This window comes from Drepanopeziza brunnea (assembly GCF_022702325.1).
Source record: "Drepanopeziza brunnea f. sp. 'multigermtubi' strain 214-2 chromosome Unknown ctg2, whole genome shotgun sequence".
NCBI classification, from domain to species: Eukaryota; Fungi; Ascomycota; class Leotiomycetes; order Helotiales; family Drepanopezizaceae; genus Drepanopeziza; species Drepanopeziza brunnea.
Window position 1 is genome coordinate 1,622,259 of NW_027094065.1, and position 22,882 is coordinate 1,645,140.

Below are 22,882 nucleotides of genomic sequence, written 5' to 3' on the forward strand. Positions count from 1 at the left end.
CTTATTCGCGGAAAGATTCACATAGACGTCTAACCCCCAAACTCATGATGTCTCTCTCTCCGTTCGTCTCCCCTTCCCCTGATTTACTTGACTTGTTCAGTTTTGACTCCTTGATCCTATATTATGACCAAACTGGGGGGGGGGGCACTTCCGTTGCATTCGCGAAGGTTGGAGGGCCATATCGTGCGGGAGGTTTCGAAGAATTCGTCGACGTCTATCAAGGGCACCCAGGCGTAATGGGGACCTGAGAGACAAACGCATGCATTTGCCATAGATATGTATCTATTTGCATCTTGATATGTTGGGCGACGCTATATCAGTTATGGGAGAGGGGATGGTGCAGCGGGGGAAATCCCAGATGCTGCAGAGGGCTGGTCACAGGCTGAGGCTGAAGGCAACAATAGAATCTCACGATATCGGCGGTTGATGGCGTCCTATAAGTGGCCTCTTCTCTCATAAAGGAAGGAGGAAGAGATGGCCTGAATTCTTTTGTGGCGTCTTTTTTTGTGTACACCCTCCTCTTATTTCTCCCATTTCCTCTGAGAGACCGGCATGATTATGTATTTAAAAGAAGAGGAAGAAGAAGAATCCACGCCATGCTTATTCACCCAGAAAGAAGACCAAGAAGCACCAAGAAGGAGGTGGGACTTTATTTATTGAGTAGACAGCACCTGAAACAAAAACTAGTTAGTGACTGCAATCCGACAAAAGTAGAAGTCACGTGGTAAAATAAACAAAGCAGGCTCGGCTAATCGACGCTAAAAGACGACCAGCATAGTCGACCCCATTGACTTCTCCCGTTCTTCTCCTCCAAGCAACTTCAACGTCCCAACTATTCATACTCCTCAGAAACTCGCTTCTGCTTACATTTGTGAAGGTTACGACCAAGATCACGCATGAGATTTCGAATGAGACTAGCCCCACAACAATACTTTGCCAACTAGCGCGTCCCTGTGGAGCTATTTCACCTTGGGACCGTCCAGGTTATCTCCTTCTCTCTCCTCAACCTTACAACCCCTCATCCGCAACAACGGATTCCTACTCTTTGATATCTTTGCTTCGCCTTCAATAACACTTCCAACACCTTCAAACAAACATCCCCACACAAGCCGGCTCGATCTCGAGTCACCACAAAGGTGATGTCGAGACGTACGGTCGCCTTGCCTTCGGGCAGCGCTGGCAGTGCTCCCGCACCCATCCCTCAATATCTATCGCAAGGATCCACCCTGAGCAACGGTAGCAATAGCTCTACCGATTCGATCTTGACCCAAGTCCCCATGCCATTCTACCTGCCATTTGGCGCTCAACAGCAAGAGTTCCAGCACGGCGGTACGCAAGAGCAGCCAGGTGGATATCAAGCATCATTCGGTGGGCCAGACATGACCGTCCCGGTCATCCACCCCTTCCAAGCCCCGGTGCCAACATCGCTGAACCCAGGCTCTGCCTCATTTGCCCCTCCTAACAACGGTTATGTTCATGCTGCTTACGGTGTCCTTCCTACCAACTCCGGTGCGCCCAGCTATGGTCAGTACCAAACCGCCGCTCACATGGGTTCCGCTTCTGCCTACCAGGCTCCCAACCCCTACGGACAAGAAGTGAATGCTCAAGGCGCAAACGTTGGTCAGTATGCTTTCACTTATGGCAGCTCGAACCCAAACCAGTTTGGCAACCTGAACCCAAACCCATATGGCAACCTGAACTCAAACCCATATGGCAACTCGAACCCAGACCCATTCGGCAATTACGGACAAGGTGAGAACCGATTTGGCGCATACCAACCTCAACCAAACCTACCTGCTACTTACGGAGGAGGCTATACCAATGGCGGAGGTTATACCAATGGCGGAAGCTATGCTCCCAACACCTACGGTCCAGTTGGAGGTACCTACGCATCTCAAGGTTATGGCAACCCTCCATCCATGGCCCAGTATTCCGTTCAAGAACCTGGAGCTGTAGACTGGGTCAACCCTGCGAACGCCAACCGTGGCAAGCCTGCCGGAGCACCAGTCTACAGAAACTCCACGTTCAACGCTGCTGCCCCCGAATACAAGCCACTGTCCCAAACCGCCGCCATTCGCACTGCCAACTTCGACAACCGCGCCGAGTTTGCCAATAACCAGGTTCAGAATGACCATGCTGTCAAGATTCCATCGAGAACCCCCTCTGCTGAGGTGAATATGGGTAGTCGAGTAAACAACCTCAACAACCGCGCCGAGTTTGCCAAAAACCAGGTTCAGAACGACCATGCTGTCAAGATTCCATCGAGAACCCCTTCTGCTGAGGTGAATACGGGTAGTCGAGTAAACAACCTCAAAAACCGCGCCGAGTTTGCCAATAACCAGGTTCAGAATGACCATGCTGTCAAGATTCCATCGAGAACCCCCTCTTCCGAGATGAATATGGGCAGTCGAGCAAACAGCAGACTCTCGACCCGCGGCTCATCCGATGCTGAGCAATCTTCCTCTATCAGCCACTCAACCGGAGGTAGTGACTCTGTGATCAGCCCAACCCCAGCTCCTCGTCGCCTCCATGAGATCACCTCTGACAATCACCGCCACGGCGAGATCCGCACCCTCAGATCGAGACGAGGCCAGAGTATCGCTCGCACCACCGATCAGGCTATTATGGAGAGCTGGCTCGAGAATGTCACTCCTCAGCCCAACGGCGAGTCCCTCGGTGCAAAGCTGAAGGCTACTCCCCCCCAGATGATGGATCTGTTCAAGGCTGGCGGTCTCGATCCCCAGACCTTGACTCCCGTCAACAATGACAATGGCGCTTATCACACCAGTGATCCGTTCGTGGATCCCCGTGCTAGCTCAGCTCTCCAATTGGTGCAGACCAACCCGTTCGGTCCACCTGCTCATGCCAACTCCTGGGGTGGTGGGATGGTGATTCCTCCACCCACCATGAGCGCCGATCTGAGACGCCTCACCCTGGGGAGTTCTGGCAAGCCAGCTGTGGGCGACGCTCTTGAGCCTACTACCCTACCGTTCGTCGAGTACTGCCGAAACGCCAGAGAGGATCGCTGGGGTGTCATCAAGATCAAGAACGTAAGTCTACCGCCAATCCAGATTGCTTAACCCAACATGAGAGCGGTGCTAACACTTGTCGATCGGGTAGATTCCCTACTCCGTGAACCGTGCTGAGGTCCTCGCCTTCCTTGGCCGCAACGCCCGCATCATCAGTGAGCAACAGTACGAGCCCGTCCACATCGTCATGGAGCGCGTCACCAGCAAGACCCTGGACTGCTACGTTGAGTTCACCACCTTGGGCGAGGCCGTCAACGCCATCAATCGCTTCGAGAGCAACCGCAACGGCGGTCGTGGAGGCCGTCTTGGTCACCGCCATGTCGATGTTGAGTTGTCCAGCCAGGAGCAGCTCATGTGTGATCTGTTCCCCAAGGCCAAGAACGTCACCTGGTACGGATCGAGACCCGTCATCAAGCCCCGAGTCCCTGGAGACGCCTACAACTCCGGCTTCCAGGGTTTCATCAGCAAGGAGGAGCTGGTCATGTTGATCAAGCATGTTGAGACGCCCCATCGAGTAGGTTCTTCTCTTCTCGCGCCCCGATCTGATGCCCACCCCCCGCGGCGCAGAAACTGACAAGAAGCAGTCGCCGTTCTCCAAGGATTGCCCGCAGCGTCCATTCGAGTGTCTCATCAGCACCTTGCTCAAGGTACGTCGACGTCCAAGTCCACGTCCATGTCCCAGTCCATCCGCCATCATGTCCAGATACCGTAACTGCCGATATTCTGCTAACCGCCGGTAGTATCCATGGTACATGGTCGACTACATCACCATTGACGATCGCAGCCAGCTGTTCCAGACCACCCTCCAACTGATCGGCCTCCTTCAAGACCGCATCGCCAACCAGTTTGATGTTGTCCACCTGACCCCGATGCTGCTCAAGCGCGTCTGGCGTGCTGGGTTGAAGTGCCCCGGCTTCAGCCCCGCCATGAAGGATGACATTGCGTTCGTATGTGGTGTTGACGACCAGCTCGCTCACGAGATGGGTGTTCCTATGTACGCCCCCTACTGGAAGGACTTCTGGTGCATCGGCCCCAAGCCTGGAGCTCCCACGGATCTCATTATGGTAAATTTTTTTTTCCGTCTTCGTCCTCTTCTTCTCCTTCTTCTCCTTCTTCCTCCTCTTTCCAGAAACCAAGACCGAAAGCCGCAACCCGAGAGAAGAAACGAGGAAAAACAGAACTAACACGGGTCCAGTACTACGCCGCCCTCATGCGTGAGGCCATCGGCGACAAGCCCGAGATGACCCTCGCCCAAAAGGCCGCCAACGGCTTCATCCCCGCCCACCCCGACCTCTTCGGCCAGATCACCAGCCTGATGACCGACATGCCGCGCACCAAGCAGGACCTCAACAACTCGACGCTGGCCCAGATCGCCCTGATCGAGTGGGGAGTCATCGAGAGTGTCTTGCGTCGCGCCTTGACCCCGGCCCTGATGGCTGGACCTTCCGCCTGAGGTGGTTCCAGACCAGGTCTCCCTCTCTCTTCTTTTCTCTTCTCTTCCCTTCCCTTCTTTCCTCTCCACTCCATCGACAAACGGCAATGATGACCATCCCCAGTGTCTCATTTCACGTGTCGAAGAAGAAAGAGAAGATGAAGATCAAGATGATGATGAAGATGACCAAAAAAAACCCCAATTCCTTTTCTTTTCTGCCCCCTTTTTTACACCTTCCCCAATTGAACGATTTCCTGACGAAAGATTCTACAAGAGAGAAAACAAGATGAAGAGACATGATGATGGTGTCACACACTACTACTCTATTCTCTCTTCAACTCCCAGCTTTTCTCGGCTTCTTTTTTTGATTTGGCGTACTTGACATGATGGAAAATTCCACACACACCTACACAATCGATCAATCGATCAATCAATGGATGGATGGGTTCGATTTTGATTTTGATCGATTCCTTGAATGATTGATTGATTGGGATGAATGGATGGAGGGATGGAGAAAACAAAACATATCTTATGAGTTTCCTGAATGTGATCATTTTGATCATGAGAATTGCAATTATTGATGGATGATGACAACCACGTCGTCACGTCGTCCTTTACGGACACTTACCGTGCAGGTAGCTAGCTAGCAAAAGCACACAAATGAAAAGGCTTATAAACCAAAACCAAACCAGACCAGAACTTCGTGTGGAGAACCTCTTTCGCCGAGAGAGATTTTCACTTGGGCAGGAACAGAAAGGAACCATGAAATTAGGGTAAGGTAGATCGCTCGCTCGCTCGCTCACGTGTCCTGTCCTCCTACCGAAAGTAAGGTGAGTAAACCAACTAAAAAACAACCCTACCACCATCTAATATCAAGCACCACCCCCATCATCATCCATCATCCAACATCCCAACATCCGACTCTCACTCTCACTCCCACAATCACGCTCTCACCAACCCCCCCGCCCCAAAAAAGAAACCTGATGCTCTCCCCCATGACCCCCTCCACCCCCAACCCCCCCTCTGCCCCTCCTCCCACCCTCCCCCTCCCAGCCTCCTTCCTCGCCAAAAAAGCCCTCATCCACGCCCAGCTCACGGCACCCTCACCCGGCGGCGACCTCTCGCCCAAGGGCTCGGTCGACGAGCAGATCCGGCCGCTGATCGACGAGGTCAACGCGCGGGCCGGGTGCGTGACGACGAGCAGCTGCGCGGGCCGGATCAGTGTGTTTTTCGAGGGGAGGAGGAAAGCTGTGGCGGCGGGAGGTGATGATGGTGATGGCTTGGGGAGGAATGGGAATGGGAATGAGGAGGGAGAGGGTGAGGGAGAGGGTGAGGGTGAAGGTGTGAGAGAGAAAACAGCCGGGGTAGGCGGCAAGGGCGCTGGCGGGCGCTGGCTGTTCGTCTCCCACGACCCGGTCGATGTCGCTGCCGGCTGCGCTGGGGAGGAGACGTGGGCGCGGAGGCTGGGGATGCAGCGTCTCCGCTCTGAGGGTCAGGAACAGGAACAGGAGCAGGAGCAGGAGGCATTGCAGAGGGCGATGGGGAACGTGACGGGGAAGACGAGACTGGTGCATTTCAAGTTCGAGCCTATGGTGCAGCCCCCCCCCCTTATCATTCCTCATGCATCATGTGTCACTTTCTATGGCGGCGCGAGGGTTCTGTTCTGATATTAATTTTCATGTTGATACTGGTGTTGACTGGGTGGTAGATCCTCCATGTCCTCACTGCATCTCTCGCCCACGCCCAGACAGTCCTCTCCGCCGCCCTGCAAGCCGGCTTCCGCGAAAGCGGCGCCTTGAATCTGACTTCTTCTTCTTCTTCTTCTTCCTCTTCTTCTTCTGCCGCCGAGCCGCCGACGCCGATGGTCGGGATCCGCTCCATGGGCCTGGCTCTCGAATCGGTCGTGGGCTTTGAGAGTGCGGGCAGGGTGTACTGCATGGTGCCGGAGTGGCAGCTGCGGACCCTGCTTGAGATTTCGAACCAGAGGTTTGTGGAGAATGCGAAGAGGATTGAGCGGTTTAGAAGCCTTCTGAAGGAGATGTCAGGAGACGGTAGTAGGGAGGAGAAGAGGAAGGGGCAGGATGGGGCGGAGTGGGAGGACGCTGGGGCGAGGAGAGAGAGGAAGCGGAAGGAGGGGTTGGAAAGAGCTGAGGAGATGAGGAAAGCTGGGCAAGCGAAGAAAGATTCTGGGTTGGCCGGAGACGGGCTTGATCTTGGGATTCTAGATGGTAATACATGACGTTCTGAATTTTGAGCCGTATCGTATGTTTCGCCTCTCGCCTCTCGCATCCTGTAACATGAAACCCTCAGTTCAATCTAACTGCACCTCCCGGGGATAATACACGCCACACATCCGCGTTGATGCCGACAAATGTCTCCTAATCCGATATTCTACACCCCTTCAGCCCTGACCCTCCTCATCCATTCTTGTCGCCTATCGCACAATCTTCTCCACCCACGTATCCTCCAAGCGCTTCACCTCCCTCCTAAACCCCTCCACCTCCTTCCAGCAATCCAGCGGCCGGCGATCATTCTCCCTCAAGCACCTCACGACCTCGCTCTTCGCCTTCTCCACCCCCTCGCCCACATCAGCCAGCTTCTTCCTCCCCTCAAGCTTCCTCTTCAGCTCCGCGACGTCATTCTGTACCGCCTCCCGGCCGAGCTGCCGGAGCTGGTCACCCTCGGATAGATTGGCGGCGGCGGCGGACTGCTGATTGGTAGTAGAGGCGTCTTCGGCGGCGGAGATCTTGGCCGAGAGCTCCTCAAAGTCCCTGGCGGCGCGGTCTTGCAGCTTCTTGAGCTCCTCCGAGACGCGCGACTGGATGTGCAGCTCGAGGGCTTTGGCGCGGGTGGAATCAGACTGTGGTGCGCTTGTCCGTCAGCACCCTCTGGCAACCGCGACTCCGAAAAAAAAAAAAAAAAAAGCAACACAAAGATCAGGGAGTGAGGCGTACGTACCTCCGAGCTCGATTGCAAGGAGTCTACCAGTCCCTGGGAGAAGCGGACGGGCGTCTCGCTGGCCAGTACGTCAGTGAGCGGTCTGGTGGGCGGTAGAAGGGGAGAACGACATACCTGGTCCATACTTGGGTCTTGGGAGTCGTCTCCGCTTGTTTGGAAGATGCGGAACCCATCCTGATATGATGTGATGTCAGTCGGGGGGGTTCAAGGGCTGAGAGGAGAGGCGGAATCATGCGTTCACCTGTGAGGCTCTGCGTGTGAGGCTCTGCCTGTGAGGCTCAAACTCGCAATTCCCGGCACGGTCACGTGTAGATTAGTTTAGGCCGGACATAGTTTTAACCGCAGGCTGCGCGCAGGGATCGGCCTCGTTGCTCGGGTGCGAAAAACTTACCCACTCCATAAATACATGTTGAAGGTAAGGTAATTTTGCAAGAGATCTTACCAGGGCTTATAACAATCAGCTAATGAGAATCCAGCCTTGCAAAGAACGTAGTATCTCTAGGTCCGTATTTAGTCTGTGCAATTGAGCTGACAGGGCTTGGAGCCATTCAGAAACCACCGCTCTACTATTTATGGGCCTAAACGGGGTCCGACATTTAAACGAAGTTGAAGGGGAAAAAAAAGAAGAATTTAGTAGTAGTTATAGAATACTGATAGAGAGAATTAGGCGTTCCGTATACAAACGCAATCTATTCTCGGGCCTGACGCACAAACACCTCCCCCGGCGCCTCTGCCACACGCGGACATTTGCATCTACTAGTTGTAGATGTCGGTATCCAGATCTGGATGCGGGTGTTTGCGTTGGTTTAGTTTATTTATACCGGCATGCTGGTACTTATTTAGACTTAGAAGTCCGTTTTTCCGTGCATCCTGGGCTGAAACCTTCCCGCTGCCAAAACTAGATCGCAGGCGGCCCTAGTTTACAAGTCAAGACCTGACTAACGGGATACCTATCTGAAAGAAGAGCATTAGGCCTGTCATCCCATATCAAGCATCGATAGCTGCTCTTGGTGCATTTCCTCTTTGGACGGACGGAGTTCTGATGTCCCTTGCACTTTGTTTCACACGTTCGAAGTTATCTAAAGTGCCTGTGTTGGCGAATGCGTCCGAGGACGGTGACTGTCTGTACGCATAGCTCAGAACAAGGCAAGTGCAGACGAAAAAAGAAGAGTCGGGTTTGTTATGAGTTGATAATGAGATGATAAGATGATGCGATTGACTTTCATTATCTATCCTCCAGACGTACATCCCGGATCTAGACGGCGTCCCGTGATCTCCGCAAGTCACGCGCTCAGTCAGTGGTCGGTTGGTGCTGTTCACCTCTCACCTCTTACCTTTACTACCGCACCGCTTGGATCTCGAGATTCGCGATTCGCGATTCTCTCTCTCTCCATTCATTGTTCTCTCCTCTCTTGACAACGTCGCGCGGTTGATACTTGTCTATCACTGTCCTTTGCATCAATCTCATTCCGTCCGACCATCCTTTCATCCTTCCATCTTTCCATCCCTCCATACCTTAGGTAGCTGCCGGCCAGCATCGATCCGATCGCGATATCAATCCTCCCTCGCTTCACAACATCATCACCAGCGACCGCCGCGTCTGGACCGTTACCACTTGACTCACAAGAACCCCCCCAGAAGAAATATCGTCTCAGGTCCTTGTACGGACGAACCACACACATCCCAGCACTTCTGTTACCAAGCCTTCCGAGCGTCTCGTAAAGTAAATCGCACTGCCCCACTCCGAGATACTCTATACTCATATAGATTACTGCCAATTTATCGACACCCGAGAAAAACTACCAATTTGTCGTCGCCCCAAAACGGACGGCCAGCCATTCTTTAACTTGGGCGGCTGCTCCTCTTTTGTCCAAGCCTGCGTCCCGCGCTCACTCAGCCATACAACTACACAAGCTACACACTCTCGTTCCAACCCCGTGGTCCTGTAGCCCAGGCCTCACATCCGCTCATTCCAGTCCTGGAGACAGATCGAAAGTTCACTCGCTTCCAGCCTCTTCGATTCCAAGCGCGGAAAAGTCGGGATCACCGAACAGCATCCTTCCCTTGGACTGAACACGATCAACAAACGCGCCAACAGGTATCAGACAATGCCATTGTGCACCTTGTGGACAACACTCATTGTGTCTCGGTAGAAAACAATCAGACAAAGGACCTGATTCACATTCATAGATCGTCGATACTCGAAGGTTTGTGAACCTTTGCTGAGATTCGAATCACCCCCATCCACAATAGCAAGCAACCCTACAAGAGCAACATCAGCTGTTCGAGAACCTCCGCAACTTACACTACTTACAGGTCTACAAAGCCCTTTTTTATTCTTGCGATTCCGCCTCGCTCGAAGCACCAACTTTACAACTATAACACCATGTCAGCAGACAACATGCTCGCTGAGAGGGCAGCGATAACAGCCAGTTACACCGGGCCTTCGGTGACTATTGCACCGTACGCGACCAGCTTCAGCGGGCCTATGGCTACCATTGCACCGTACGCATCGCTGCTCAATGGAGTGGATCAAACCACGAACGATAGGTACAAGAGAATCTCCTGGTTTAGCATCGGCATGGTGGGCGTGATCATCGTCACCATCAGAATTATTCAGAGGTTTCACGCCTACATTCGACTCGTCTCGACTATGGGAAGAGCCGTTCAGGCATACTGGTCTACGCACACGACACCGGCGTTCTGGAAATTCAAGAAGTATGTGCTATACGCGCCACTGTGGAACAAGCGTCACAACCGAGAGTTCAGATTGTCCTCGGCAATGAATATGGGCACACTACCGTCCAGGTTCCACACGATCTTAATCGTCCTCTATATTGCCAGCAACGTCTTTTATGCCTTCGATATCACCTGGGAAGACCCGAACAAATACAGACGGGCTGCCGAGATGAGAGGAAGAACCGGTATCATCGCGGTGACGAACATGATCCCGTTGGTCATCTTTGCCGCTCGCAACAACCCTCTGATTTCCTGGTTACAGATCAGTTTTGATACTTACAACTTGATGCACCGATGGCTGGGAAGGATCGTTGTTGCCTCGAGCCTTATCCATACCACCTGCTGGGTATACGTCAAACACGCCGCAACAGGATGGTCTGGAATCTTCGATCAAATTTCAGTAGACCCCTTCGCTGGGTGGGGAGCGGTCGGCACTGTTTGCATGATCGTGATCTTCACCAGTGCATTTTCGCCAGTTCGGCACGCATTCTACGAGACCTTTCTGGACATCCACATCGTCCTCGCCGCAGTCTGCATGGTCGCTACTTGGATCCACTGCAAATTGGCCAAGATTCCGGCGGTGCATTATGTCACGGCTCTTGCTACCCTCTGGGTTTGCGAACGTATCTACCGATTCGTCATAATCATATCGGTCAACCGCAAACAGGGATGGACTCACGCCACCGTTGAGGCTCTGCCAGGAGAGGCTTGCAGAGTCACAATGCACCTCCCCAAAAAGGTCCGTATCAATCCAGGAAGCCACGCCTACCTTAGATTCGCCGCGATCAACCCTTTGGAATGCCATCCCTTCTCTGTCGCCTGGACTGAGCACAACCCCAACAATCTCTCGCTTCCGGTCACGGAGAAGAAGGACGATGAAGTCAAGCTTCGCGATTGTGACATGGCTACAGATGTCTCCTTCGTCATTGGCGCTCAGAGCGGATTCACGAGGAAGCTCTTCAACAAAGCCAGCGAATCCTCCCCGCGCGTTTTGAAACTCAAGGCGGTCCTGGAGGGACCCTACGGAGGGCACCACTCTTTGGACTCCTACGGCCACTGCGTGCTTTTTGCCGGTGCCACTGGAATCACCCATCAGTTGAGCTACGTGAAACACCTGATCGACGGCTTCCACAACGAGACGATCGCAACGAGAAAGATTACCCTGGTCTGGATCGTGCGCGACTCGGAACATCTCGAATGGGTCCGCCCCTGGATGGACCAGATTCTCCGTCTTGACGGACGCCGTGACTGTCTCCAAATCAAGCTATACGTCACAAGACCGAAAAATCCTCGCGAGATCATCTCCCCCTCAGCGACGGTCCAGATGTATCCCGGCCGCCCTAATATCAAGCTCATCATGGAGGGTGAAGTTAAGGTTCAATGCGGTGCCATGGTTGTCACTGTTTGTGGACCCGGTGGTCTGGCCGACAACGTGAGAGAAGCGGTGCGGGAGGTCCAAGAAGACGGCGTGGTGGATTTCATCGAGGAGTCCTTCACCTGGTAGTAGAAGAGAAAGCCCCCGATGTTCAAAGCGCCCAGAGCTTTTCCGGGGCCACTTTGCGCCTGCAAGTCTTCGCTTCCTCTAATTAATCAATGGACTCCTGTCGAGCAACCCTTACCTCGGCCTCTGGATTTCTAGTCACGCTTGGAAGCGAAGCTACGAGTACACGATAGACTGCGCCTTGAGTCGCTGCTGTATTGGATGAATGAGCACAAGAGCAGCGACCAGCGCACCTTTTGCAAATGGACGGAAGGCACGATTTTTCCTGCACCTAATTTTCCTATTTTCTTCGACCACGGATCAAACATGGAGCAGCGACCCGCTGGACATTCAATCTCTGAAACGTGTATTTTTGTCTAAAATCTTGTATAATAAGAAATACGTCCCGTTGCACGGACAGAAGAGAGATATGGGGAGGGCGGGGGCGGGAGGGGGGAGAGAGAAAGGGAGGGAGAGATGAGAGATGGATGAGCGGAGATGGCTGGGATAGTTGTGATAGGATAGAAGCTGAACTCCGTCTCGCTTCCTTGATAAATAACACCTTTGTTTCCTGTTGAGTGATGTGATATGATGCTATCAACGGTAAAGCGAAGTTCAGATATGGAAATATCCAGCTTGTTTCAGTGGGATTCACATTCATCATGCCCATTGTCTGACCAACCATCGAAAATGACCGGATTAGAAAAAAAGGCATTGACATGACGTAATAAATAACACGGTTTTTTTTTAATTGGTTACTTTACATCCTTCTGGATTGGTTACTTTACTTTGTGAGTCAATGTAGGAATTTCTGCGTTTATTTGTGGACAGGGGGTGGCTTTGACCAGTAAAGACTACCGATATACCGGTAGGTTACCTAGGTAGGCGTCAATGGATTCCGCCACTAGCTCCAGTAGCTTTCGATAGATGGTACCTTTTCAGGCACTTGGGGTGGTGGGGGTGGTCACTCGAATTTCGCTAATCTGCCACCCAAAAATTGTGCCTGCTGCCCGTTCTTGTATCACCGCTACTGGGGACTTCCTCGTTGTCTGATATATTTTGAGAACAACATACTCGTATTCCGAGACCAGGAGGTTGAATCGCAGCACTGCACCGAAAAAATTCGTCTGATCTTCTTCGTCCGTTGCTTTCGTCGACGTCGACCCCGCTATAGGCAACATGCCGATGTAAGAACCTTTTTTTTTTTTCGCAGCCTCGTCGTCTTCTTTTCTCTATACGCTTTTGGCCGGAACGAAAGCTAATTGGCGTCACGGTAGGCTCAAAGATCCCTCCAAGAAATATAAGAGGTTTCCCCCTCTTCAACTCACCGATAGACAATGGCCGAACAAAACCATCGACAAACCCCCGCGCTGGCTCTCGACCGATTTGCGCGATGGCAACCAGAGCTTAGTCGATCCCATGGTGCGTGCCTGATCCCCTTCCCCCATTGACCATTGAAATCTCTAGACACTGGCAGGCCCTAATATTCGGTGCACTATAGGACGGCGAGCAAAAATGGCGATACTTCAAAATGCTGGTGGAGCTGGGCTACAAAGAAATCGAGGTTTCCTTTCCCTCCGCCTCGCAGACTGACTTCGACTTCACACGCCGCCTCGTCGAGACGCCCGGCGCCGTCCCCGATGATGTCTGGCTCCAGGTCTTGTCTCCGTGCCGAGAGGAGCTCATCAAGCGTACCGTCGAGTCCCTCAAGGGTGCCAAGAAGGCACTCCTCCATATCTACCTTGCGACGAGCGAGTGCTTCCAGCGGATCGTGTTTGGGATGTCAGAAGACGAAGGTCTGGCTTTGGCAGTCAAGTGCACGGAGTACGCGCGGTCCATTACCAAGGATGATCCAGAGCAGGCTGGGACGGAGTGGGCCTTCGAGTTCTCGCCGGAGACGTTCTCGGATTCCAGACCGGAGTACGTGATTAAGGTCTGCGAGGCTGTCAAGCAAGCCTGGGGCCCCTCGAAAGAGGTGCCGATCATATTCAACCTGCCCGCGACGGTGGAGATGTCGACGCCGAATGTGTATGCCGATCAGATTGAGTATTTCTGCAGGAATATGACAGAGAGGGAGAAGTTCTGTGTTAGCTTGCATCCGCACAACGACCGTGGGTGTGCCGTCGCGGCTGCGGAGTTGGCGCAGATGGCGGGCGCGGACAGAGTTGAGGGGTGTCTTTTTGGGAACGGAGAAAGGACGGGAAATGTTGATCTTGTTACATTGGCCTTGAACCTCTACACGCAGGGTATCCATCCCAATATTGATTTCTCGGATCTCAACCGGGTTATTGATGTTGTGGAAGTCAGCAACAAGATCCCGGTGCATCCTCGAGCTCCGTATGGTGGATCTCTTGTTGTGTGTGCTTTCAGCGGCTCTCACCAAGATGCCATCAAAAAGGGCTTCCAGATCCGGAAGAAGGAAGGTGCGGATGATGGAAGCCATTGGCAGGTGCCATACCTCCCACTAGATCCTCAGGATATCGGCAGGACATACGAAGCTGTCATCCGTGTCAACTCTCAGAGTGGCAAGGGAGGAGCAGCCTGGATCATCCTCCGCAACCTCGAGCTTGATCTCCCTCGTGGTCTACAAATCTCCTTCAGCAAAATCGTACAGAAACACGCAGACAGAGTCGGCAGAGAACTTCTCGCCAACGAGATCCAAGACTTGTTCGAGCAGACATACTTCCTCAAGCAAAACCCCAGATTTAAACTTGTGGACTATAGCATTACGACAGACCGATCAGCTTCTCCCGCTCCTCCGGTGCCGGGAAAGACGCAAGACACCACCTCGTCGAAGAGACGCTTCGAAGGTGTGATTTCCGTCGACGGCCAGGAACATCAGTTACAGGGGTCCGGAAATGGACCCATCTCCAGCTTAGCTAACGCTCTCTCTTCTGTCGGTATTGATCTCGACGTTGCGGATTACAAGGAGCATGCTATTGGGGGCGGGAAAGATGTCAAGGCTGCCAGTTACATTGAGTGTACGGCCGCTGGGTCGAATCAGAAAGTTTGGGGCGTAGGTGTTGATGAGGATGTGGTGCAGAGTTCTTTGATTGCTCTTTTGAGCGCCGCTAGCAACGTGAGTTTCGGGTTCAAGATATATGCATAGATCCGCCTGCTAACTGGGCGTAGTTCGTAACATCAAGACCAAACACGCCTCTCTTGTTGAAAGGGAAGCACGGGCCGACCTTGGGCCAAGACCTCGACATCGACATCAATGGCAGCCCGAGGGGCAGGGAGAACCAAGCTCTCGCGATACCCAAGCCCAACGGCACTCCACGAAGCGGATCGGACGCAGTGCATCTTCTGGAAGAAAAGGTGAACGGACTTGTGAAGTGAGCACGGGGAGCTGGCCGTCCTTGGTTTCTGGAGTTCTGATGGAGGGGTAAATTCCGCCCGCTTCCATCTGCGATTTGGGCGCATTGGGATCGCATCTGCACAAGTTCAAAAAGTGAATAGGGATGCGGATGCAATATATTGATTGCCATGACAACTACTTAGTTGTATTTCCCATAATTCCGTAGAGTCTATTATTACCTAAGAATTGTCCTTATTGAACATCCCCTTTCCCAGTAGGAAATTTTTCGTGGGGATGCCGCTAGTGCGTAAGCGGCTTAGATCCAAAACCACGGTGATGAAGGGAAATGAATGTGAAAGCTGCAGATGAGAGACTTCGTTGACATAAAATTCAGTGTTGGATTCTCTACTCTACTTAATCATCTTCCTACCCTCTGCCCTAATCCCCTCTACTCTCAGCACTTCTTTGCCCAACTTGGTTGCAGCCCATTGAATTGCCCCTCGAACGGGATCTCACCGGCAGCACCTTCTAGAAGCACAGTGCGGCAGACGTACGGACTTTCACCAAAACTCGCCCTCAAAACAAACAATCCAATCCACCTAGATCTCCATCTCCATTTTCCGACCACCCACCACCGTCTCGCTCCCTCGAGACTTTGGCCGGAGATCAAACCGAAGTGACAGCTCATCTTCCCTTGAGCCCCCCCCTCCCCCTCCATACCCTTTGTCCACACCGACGCTCTGCACACACAGCTCTCCGGCTGTGAACCGCCATCATGGACGTCAACTCTGTGCTCCTGAACACCTTCTCCACAGGTCAGTCCACCCCCCGATCCTGCTCGCCGTGCTAAAGGCCGAGATGCTAACTCGCCCAAAGATGCCTCTATTCGAGGCACTGCTGAAGCACAACTCACACAAGCTGCTGAGACCAATTTTGTGAGTTCTCCCTTGAGCGACAGAAGCTCCATGCACGCGCAATAGAACGCCTGCTAACCCGCCTCGCCCTCCAGTCCGGATACCTTACCACCCTCGTCCAGGAGCTCGCAAACGAGGAAGCCCAAGGGCCCGTTCGAGCCGCGGCTGGTATTGCGCTCAAGAACGCTTTTACCGCACGCGAATATGCTAGAATATCCGAGCTCGCAGAGAAATGGATCCAACTGGACCCTGATACGAAGACGCGCGTGAAGGAGCTGACGCTGCAAGCGCTCGCCTCGAACAACGCACAGGCTGGTGCTGCGAGTGCGCAAGTCGTCGCGTCGATAGCCGCTATTGAGCTGCCTCGCAATCAATGGCCGGAGCTGATGTCCACTTTGGTACGCAATGTTGGCGAGGGCAACGACTATCTCAAGCAGACTTCCTTGACGACTATCGGCTTCATCTGCGAGAGTCAAGATGGAGATCTACGCTCCAGTCTCGTGCAGCACTCTAATGCTATCCTCACTGCTGTTGTGCAAGGTGCTCGCAAGGAGGAGCCAAACCCAGAAGTCCGTCTGGCTGCCATCTACGCGCTTGGTGACTCGCTGGAGTTCGTGGACAGCAATTTCAAAAATGAAGGCGAGCGAAACTATATTATGCAAGTTATCTGCGAGGCCACACAGGCTCCGGACTCGCGGATACAGCAGGGTGCTTTTGGATGCCTCAATAGGATTATGGCTCTGTACTACGAGCTGATGCGGTTTTACATGGAGAAGGCTCTCTTTGGTCTCACAATTATGGGCATGAAGAGCGATGAGGAGGACGTTGCCAAGCTTGCGGTTGAGTTCTGGAGCACTGTTGCTGAGGAGGAAATTTCCCTCGAGGATGATAACGCACAAGTAAGATTTCGAGGCCCCTCCGTTCGGATAAGATGCTGATAGTCGATCAGATTGAGAATGTCGACCAGATGCGGGAGATTTTCCACTTTTGCGCTGTTGCGACAAGCGAGGTTGTTCCGGTCTTACTCCAGCTTTTGACGAAGCAAGACGAGGATGCGGCTGATGATGAATACAACATCTCGAGAGCTGCGTATCAATGTCTTCAGCTTTACGCTCAGGCTGTTGGTGGTACAGTGGTTCAGCCAGTGCTTTCATTTGTTGAGACCAACCTGCGACACGAAGATTGGCACCACAGAGATGCTGCTGTCTCCGCGTTTGGCGCCATTATGGAAGGTCCGGAAGAGAAGGTCATTGCGCCAATCGTAAAGCAGGCTCTTCCAGTTGTTATTAAGATGATGGATGACCCTGTCATTCACGTCAAGGATTCTACGGCTTACGCTCTTGGACGTATCACCGAGGCATGCTCAGAGGCCATCGACCCGGAGCTGCACCTTCCTGTACTGATCAAGTCTCTCTTCGATGGCTTGGTCAGCAGTCCCAAGATGGCTGGATCTTGCTGCTGGGCTTTGATGAACCTTGCCGAGCGTTTCTCTGGTGACATCGGCTGCCAACAAAACCCACTCACCGTCCACTTCAACGAGAGCATCACACACCTTCTGCAAGTTACCGAGCGACCGGACGCGGATAATCAACTGCGAACTGCTGCCTACGAGGTACTGAACACGTTCGTCCAAAATGCGGCCAACGACAGCTTGTCAGCTGTTGCCTCCCTCTCTGAGATCATTCTCAAGCGGTTGGAGGGCACAATCCCCCTTCAATCACAAGTTGTTAGCGTTGAGGACAAGATTACTCTCGAGGAGATGCAAACCAGCTTGTGCTCTGTTCTTCTGGCCATCATCCAACGTCTCGAGAAAGAAGTTGCACCCCAAGGCGACCGTATCATGGCCGTTCTCCTCCAAATTCTCGGAACTGCCGGTCCAAAGTCGAGCGTACCCGACGCGGTATTCGCCACTGTTAGCAGTTTGGCCAACGCTTTAGAGGATGATTTTGCCAAGTACATGGAACACTTCTCGCCCTACCTGTACAATGCCCTTGGCAACCAGGAGGAGCCTGCTCTCTGCTCGATGGCTATTGGCCTTGTCAGCGATATCACTCGGTCGATGGGCCCTCCCTGTCAGCCATATTGCGATACATTTATGAACTACCTGTTGAACAATCTGAGAGTAAGCTCTTGCGACATTGAAAGCCGTGCTTTTCGTTCAAGTCATGGACATCCACTAACCCGTCAACAGAGTACAGCGCTTGCCAACCAGTTCAAACCCGCGATCCTTCAGTGCTTTGGAGATATCGCAGGAGCTATCGGAGGCCATTTTGAGACCTACCTCTCTGTTGTTGCGCAGGTTCTTCAGCAAGCCGCCGGAGTGCAAGCCAGTCCCGACGGATCGTATGAGATGTTCGACTATGTCATTTCGCTGCGTGAGGGTATCATGGATGCCTGGGGCGGAATCATTGGCTCCATGAAGTCTGGTGAAAAGAGTATGTCACGCGACGACTTTGGTCTGGGACATTCGCTAATATGCTATAGCCGCATTGCTCCAACCATACGTCGAGTCGATCTTCCATCTTCTCAACATTGTGTACTTGGACTCGAACAGAAGCGATGCGCTTATGAGATCATCCATGGGTGTTATTGGGTGAGCCTACTGAACGATCACGAAGTTTTACGTACTTGCTAATAAGACTAGTGATCTCGCTGATGCTTTCCCTGAGGGCGAATTCTCCAACTTCTACCGCGCCGAGTGGCTCACTCAAATGATCAAGGAGACACGCCAAAACCGCGACTTCCAAGCCAGAACAATGGACACAGCTCGCTGGGCTCGGGAACAAGTGAAGCGTCAAATCGGAGGCTCCCAAGGTATCCAACAGACCTGATCTTCTCTCTCTTGAGAAAGATGACGCTTCCAAGATGACCGCTTGTAATACCCTAGGATCAGCGCAACCACATCAAGCGGGATCCTCAAGTGGTCTTGGTCTCCTTCGATTCCTCCCACATTCCAATTTTTCTTCCTTTGTGTAACGACCGGTCAGCAGAGGGTTCTTGTCCTCGATCGAGTCAGCTACGGCGTTCTTTGTTTACCATCCCCTCCCCCCAAGCAACCCCCCGAAACATACTCAACGCACGCGAACAATCACGATTGTTATCGCACCTCCCTCGGATTCCGGCGAAGTCGACGCGAATCGCATCAACGAGCGAGGCAGATCTGACGATGATTTCGCAACATATTTTTCGGCACAGCACCAATCAACACTTAACAGCACAGCACAGATAACTTGTACAAGAGCTCCCCTTTTTGAGAACCGCGCCACTACACATTACCAATACCCCTTCCATCAACGCACAATGTTTCGTTTCGACCGAAGGGCTAGAAAGGGATACACCGGCGGAGATTTACCCGGCACGACACCCGATGAGGAGCGGAGGTGAGAATGAGAGAACGGAATAAGCCCCCGACGTCGTCACGAAACAATCTTGTATCGCCCAACTCTCGATGAACGAGGTTGGTGCCTCTCCCCGGGAACCATGCTCAGGGATGAAATTTTTCACGGACAGCTATGTATGTACGCAAGGCGCACTTTGATCGACCGACTGGGTCCGAAGGCGCTGGGTGGTTGGCTGGCTTTTTGGATGGGGGCGTGCCGGATGGAGCTGAATAGACTCTGGCGTCGAGAATGGTGGGGTTGAGGGATCAGGGATCGAGCATGGTGGAGGAGGAGAAATGTTAGGGTCTGATGGGGTACTGTTTGTGTCAAGTGACGCATCGATTCAGTTTCTCTGGATGGCCTGTATCTAGGAGAGTATTGGGGAAAGTCGGTGGATGATGATGATGATGATGATGAGAGATAGCATGAGCGATGAATGCGATGCGATGTGCTTCCCCCCACCAAGTCGTCTTTGGTACTTTGAGTGCTTGCATAGGCATAGGTAGGTGCGTACCTAGGTAGTAAGTGTATCGTGGGACCGCGGCCACAGTCATTTCTCTTGATGGAGATAGTTATGAGGTACAACGTGAGAGCGAGAGGGAGAGAGGGGTGGCTACAGAGCGGGAGAGAGAAATTGTCATTTTCATTTTCATTTTCATTTTCATTTCTTCTCCCTCCCTCCCTCTCCCCCCCTCTCCCTCTCTCTTCGCTAGCTTCGCAAGCTAGATCGTCACCCAGCCCATGTACCGGTAGATCCACCTACCTATCCCAAGCGGAGCAGTTCCCTGACATCCATCTATCTATCCATCCATCTATCCATCCATCCAACCATCCATCTATCTATCTATCTGCCCGGCCTGCCCTCCAGCGATTCTTCGGGGGGGGGGGGGAGGGGGAGAAGAATGAAATGAAAAACGGAAAACGAAAAATGAAAAACAGAGAGAGGGAGGGAGAAGAGAGGGAGGGAGGGAGGGGGCTCCCTATCTGGTTTACAGACAGAACAGACGCAAGGAGTCAGTCGGAGAACGACAGGGGATTGGATACCGGTACTTGTCATTTGGTATCGATCGGCCTTCGGCCAAATCACACACACATCCACCTTCCTGATAAACGGCCCAGCACGTGTTTCCATGAAAGTATTATTCGATATGCAGTTCTAGATCCATCATTGGGGTATTTCCTTCCGCAGTACGCCGCTACCTTGTGTCTTCATTCGTCCATTTCCCGGTTGGCCTCGCAACCTGAACGCCCTCCTACCATGCCAACAGTAGTTGTTGCCTCCGCCGCGGTCTCCTGCCACCTACGAGGACCATATAACGCCACACTCCATGTTGAGTATCATGTTCCAAGAACGCTAAACCATTTATCGTCAGCCTGGAAGATAGCAATGTTCCGGCCGTGTCCAAATCTCTCCGTCTTCTATTTAGAAGAGCTGGACAGTAACATTATCCGCATAGTAATCCTTTGTCGCCTCCCGTGTCTCAGCATCGTCGATAATGTCCTCTTCCTGATCGGTGAGTCTGTTCAATTGCGCCGTCAAGCTGTTTATCATGACCGTAAAATCTCCGTTATGGATTTCTCGCCAAGCGTTGTGCTTGCACTTCTTGGGCGCTTTCAAGCAGACGTTCTCAAGTGCGTCGGAAATCTTGAGTGCCTCGGGCAGATTCTGGCCAGGGTAAGGGATATGCGCAACCATGTCTTTCGTCTCAACTGATCGTGGGCCGAGGATGCCGGTTTTAAAGGCATTTTGTCCTTCGGGTGATTCAAACCATTCCTTGAACTCGGCTTCGTTCATAGCTAGACGGCTATCGTAGCCACAGATGGCCTTGAGCTCCACGGCCGGGTGCTTTACAGCGTGCTTGGACCGCTCATCGATCATGATGAGAAGCTTCTTTTGGTTTCTGTAGCCCTGGATCTGGGCCTCGATCACGCGCTTCTTCTGCTGGATATCGTCAATAGTCGATTTCTCCTCAGCTGTAATGTAATCGAGCCCAACAGGTCGATCTACAATGCTCGTGTCAGCTGACTGCCATCGATAGGGACCTGCTGCAAAGCTTACCTGGGTTGGTGCCCTCCGCAACAGCCAGTCTTGGCTTCTTCCCCAGCGCATGAAGCTCTTCAACAGTTGAAATTGATGTCAGTAGATCCGCAACTTCCTGGCGGTTCAAGGCGCTTCCCATGGACGGGGCGTCGTCACCACGGAGCTTCTTGTAACACCACTCGAAGAATGCGTTCAAGTGCTCTTCACTACAATACTTGCTAGTCTCGTTCACACGAGCCGCCTTCCTACAGCCATTGTCGCAGTTGCTGTAACGGCAAATGCGCTTCCAGGTAGTCTTCAGTTCATTGGTCGTACATTTCGGGCAGATGTAGCGGTCCAAGAGCTCTCTGGCATCTCCCTCGTCGATATTGACGCATGAGCAGTGGTACCAATCCTCGCAGCCTCCATCGCAGAACACCATCATGCGGTGATCATCTGGTCCCCGGCAGATGCAGTATTCTCCGCCATCGTTGCTTTCGGGACTACCAAGTGGGGAGGCACTGGCGCGACGAGAGCTTGCGGGTGTGTGAGTCTTATCAGCTGCAAAATGTTAGAAAATCTCAACGGCAAGGCTCGAATGCAACGTACCATCTGTCAGGGGTTTCTTAGGCGGACCGGTTCTCCTGTTCGGAGCAGCTGTGGCCTTTTTCTTCGGAGCTGGCTTCTCAGCCTTGGGTGGAGCAGGGCTACCCGTCCGTGGGGCAGGACTGCTATTTTGCTGGATGGCAGGCGGAGCAGGTGTGCTCTGCTGAGAAGAGGGTGTGTCTGAGGGTGTTTTTCTCTTGCGACCTTCGCTCTTTATCTTCTCCGATATGCTCATTGGTACCGCACCTGGCGCCAACTCCCAAGATTCCTCAGGCGTCTCTTTCTTTATGCCAATCGACTCGGACTTCACAGCTGTGGCTCTTGGCTTTGGTGGCGCCTTGGGAACGTACGGCTGGCCACCTGCCAGAGCAGCAGCCACGGCTCGAGCATGCTTTTCCTTGTTCTCTGCGAGCATGCGAATCGCAAGTATACGGGTTTCGCCCGACTCGCGGTACTTTCTTGACTCGTTGGCGGATTTGTGATGTTTGTTATACATGCGAGAGTCTGCTGCTGTGTAAATCCTGTTCCACGTAAGGTCGTCCTCGCCGTCCGGAGTAGGTTTGGCCTGCGGGTACTTGTATTTGAAGGTGGGCGAGTTGTTGGAATGCACGAAAAATGGGTGCTCGGGGTCGGTAATCCCCAAGCTTCCAACGGGTTCATTTGTGTCCGCAGTACCAGTATTGAACACAAAAGACTGGGGTTTCGAGGAGGAGGGCGCAGATTCGGGGCTTGGTTGGCGACTCATCTCGGCTGATTTGCTAGCCTGGAAGAAGAAGTAATGTTAGCAATGTATGTATCTATGTACAGAAGTCGAAGTGAAAGCAACAGGAGGCTCCAGGTAGCTTAAAGCAATAAACCTGGAGCTCAGTTGACTGGGGCAATCGCCGTACATAACAGTTGGAGAGGGGGCTTTACATCGTTTGAGTCGACCACTGGGGGGGCATCGGCCATGTCGTGGTCTCTATCCCCAGAATCCATTGTGTCTCTGAGGAAAAAAAGTGGTAGTGGTGGTGTCGTTGTTGTCGT

General features: G+C 52.8%; 7 protein-coding genes across 7 annotated transcripts; 5 read left to right on the forward strand and 2 right to left on the reverse strand.

Moving 5' to 3' along the window:
- Window positions 1-1,139: 1,139 nt before the first annotated feature.
- On the forward strand, window positions 1,140-4,482 carry L3040_001613 (uncharacterized protein; the record flags this gene model as incomplete). Its single annotated transcript, XM_066156821.1, has 5 exons — window positions 1,140-3,050; window positions 3,121-3,543; window positions 3,614-3,676; window positions 3,770-4,093; window positions 4,225-4,482. The coding sequence occupies 5 exons, from the start codon at window positions 1,140-1,142 to the stop codon at window positions 4,480-4,482; spliced, it is 2,979 nt and encodes a 992-aa protein (XP_066012834.1).
- Window positions 4,483-5,456: 974 nt separating this feature from the next.
- On the forward strand, window positions 5,457-6,700 carry L3040_001614 (uncharacterized protein; the record flags this gene model as incomplete). Its single annotated transcript, XM_066156822.1, has 3 exons — window positions 5,457-5,724; window positions 5,830-6,053; window positions 6,170-6,700. 3 exons carry the CDS (start codon window positions 5,457-5,459, stop codon window positions 6,698-6,700), a joined length of 1,023 nt encoding a protein of 340 aa, XP_066012835.1.
- A 195-nt stretch (window positions 6,701-6,895) lies between these two features.
- Window positions 6,896-7,827, reverse strand: L3040_001615 (uncharacterized protein; the record flags this gene model as incomplete). Its single annotated transcript, XM_007294290.2, has 5 exons — window positions 6,896-7,321; window positions 7,420-7,477; window positions 7,534-7,593; window positions 7,661-7,702; window positions 7,811-7,827. The coding sequence occupies 5 exons, from the start codon at window positions 7,825-7,827 to the stop codon at window positions 6,896-6,898; spliced, it is 603 nt and encodes a 200-aa protein (XP_007294352.2).
- A 1,978-nt stretch (window positions 7,828-9,805) lies between these two features.
- On the forward strand, window positions 9,806-11,662 carry L3040_001616 (uncharacterized protein; the record flags this gene model as incomplete). Its single annotated transcript, XM_007294291.2, has 1 exon — window positions 9,806-11,662. One exon carries the CDS (start codon window positions 9,806-9,808, stop codon window positions 11,660-11,662), a length of 1,857 nt encoding a protein of 618 aa, XP_007294353.2.
- A 1,155-nt stretch (window positions 11,663-12,817) lies between these two features.
- On the forward strand, window positions 12,818-14,977 carry L3040_001617 (uncharacterized protein; the record flags this gene model as incomplete). The annotated part of the gene is made up of 4 exons (XM_007294292.2): window positions 12,818-12,825; window positions 12,916-13,060; window positions 13,140-14,717; window positions 14,771-14,977. The coding sequence occupies 4 exons, from the start codon at window positions 12,818-12,820 to the stop codon at window positions 14,975-14,977; spliced, it is 1,938 nt and encodes a 645-aa protein (XP_007294354.2).
- A 734-nt stretch (window positions 14,978-15,711) lies between these two features.
- Window positions 15,712-18,681, forward strand: L3040_001618 (uncharacterized protein; the record flags this gene model as incomplete). Its single annotated transcript, XM_007294293.2, has 7 exons — window positions 15,712-15,751; window positions 15,813-15,871; window positions 15,946-16,749; window positions 16,800-17,972; window positions 18,042-18,285; window positions 18,335-18,443; window positions 18,495-18,681. 7 exons carry the CDS (start codon window positions 15,712-15,714, stop codon window positions 18,679-18,681), a joined length of 2,616 nt encoding a protein of 871 aa, XP_007294355.1.
- A 1,972-nt stretch (window positions 18,682-20,653) lies between these two features.
- Window positions 20,654-22,834, reverse strand: L3040_001619 (uncharacterized protein; the record flags this gene model as incomplete). Its single annotated transcript, XM_066156823.1, has 4 exons — window positions 20,654-21,234; window positions 21,290-21,811; window positions 21,860-22,619; window positions 22,772-22,834. The coding sequence occupies 4 exons, from the start codon at window positions 22,832-22,834 to the stop codon at window positions 20,654-20,656; spliced, it is 1,926 nt and encodes a 641-aa protein (XP_066012836.1).
- Window positions 22,835-22,882: the final 48 nt, after the last annotated feature.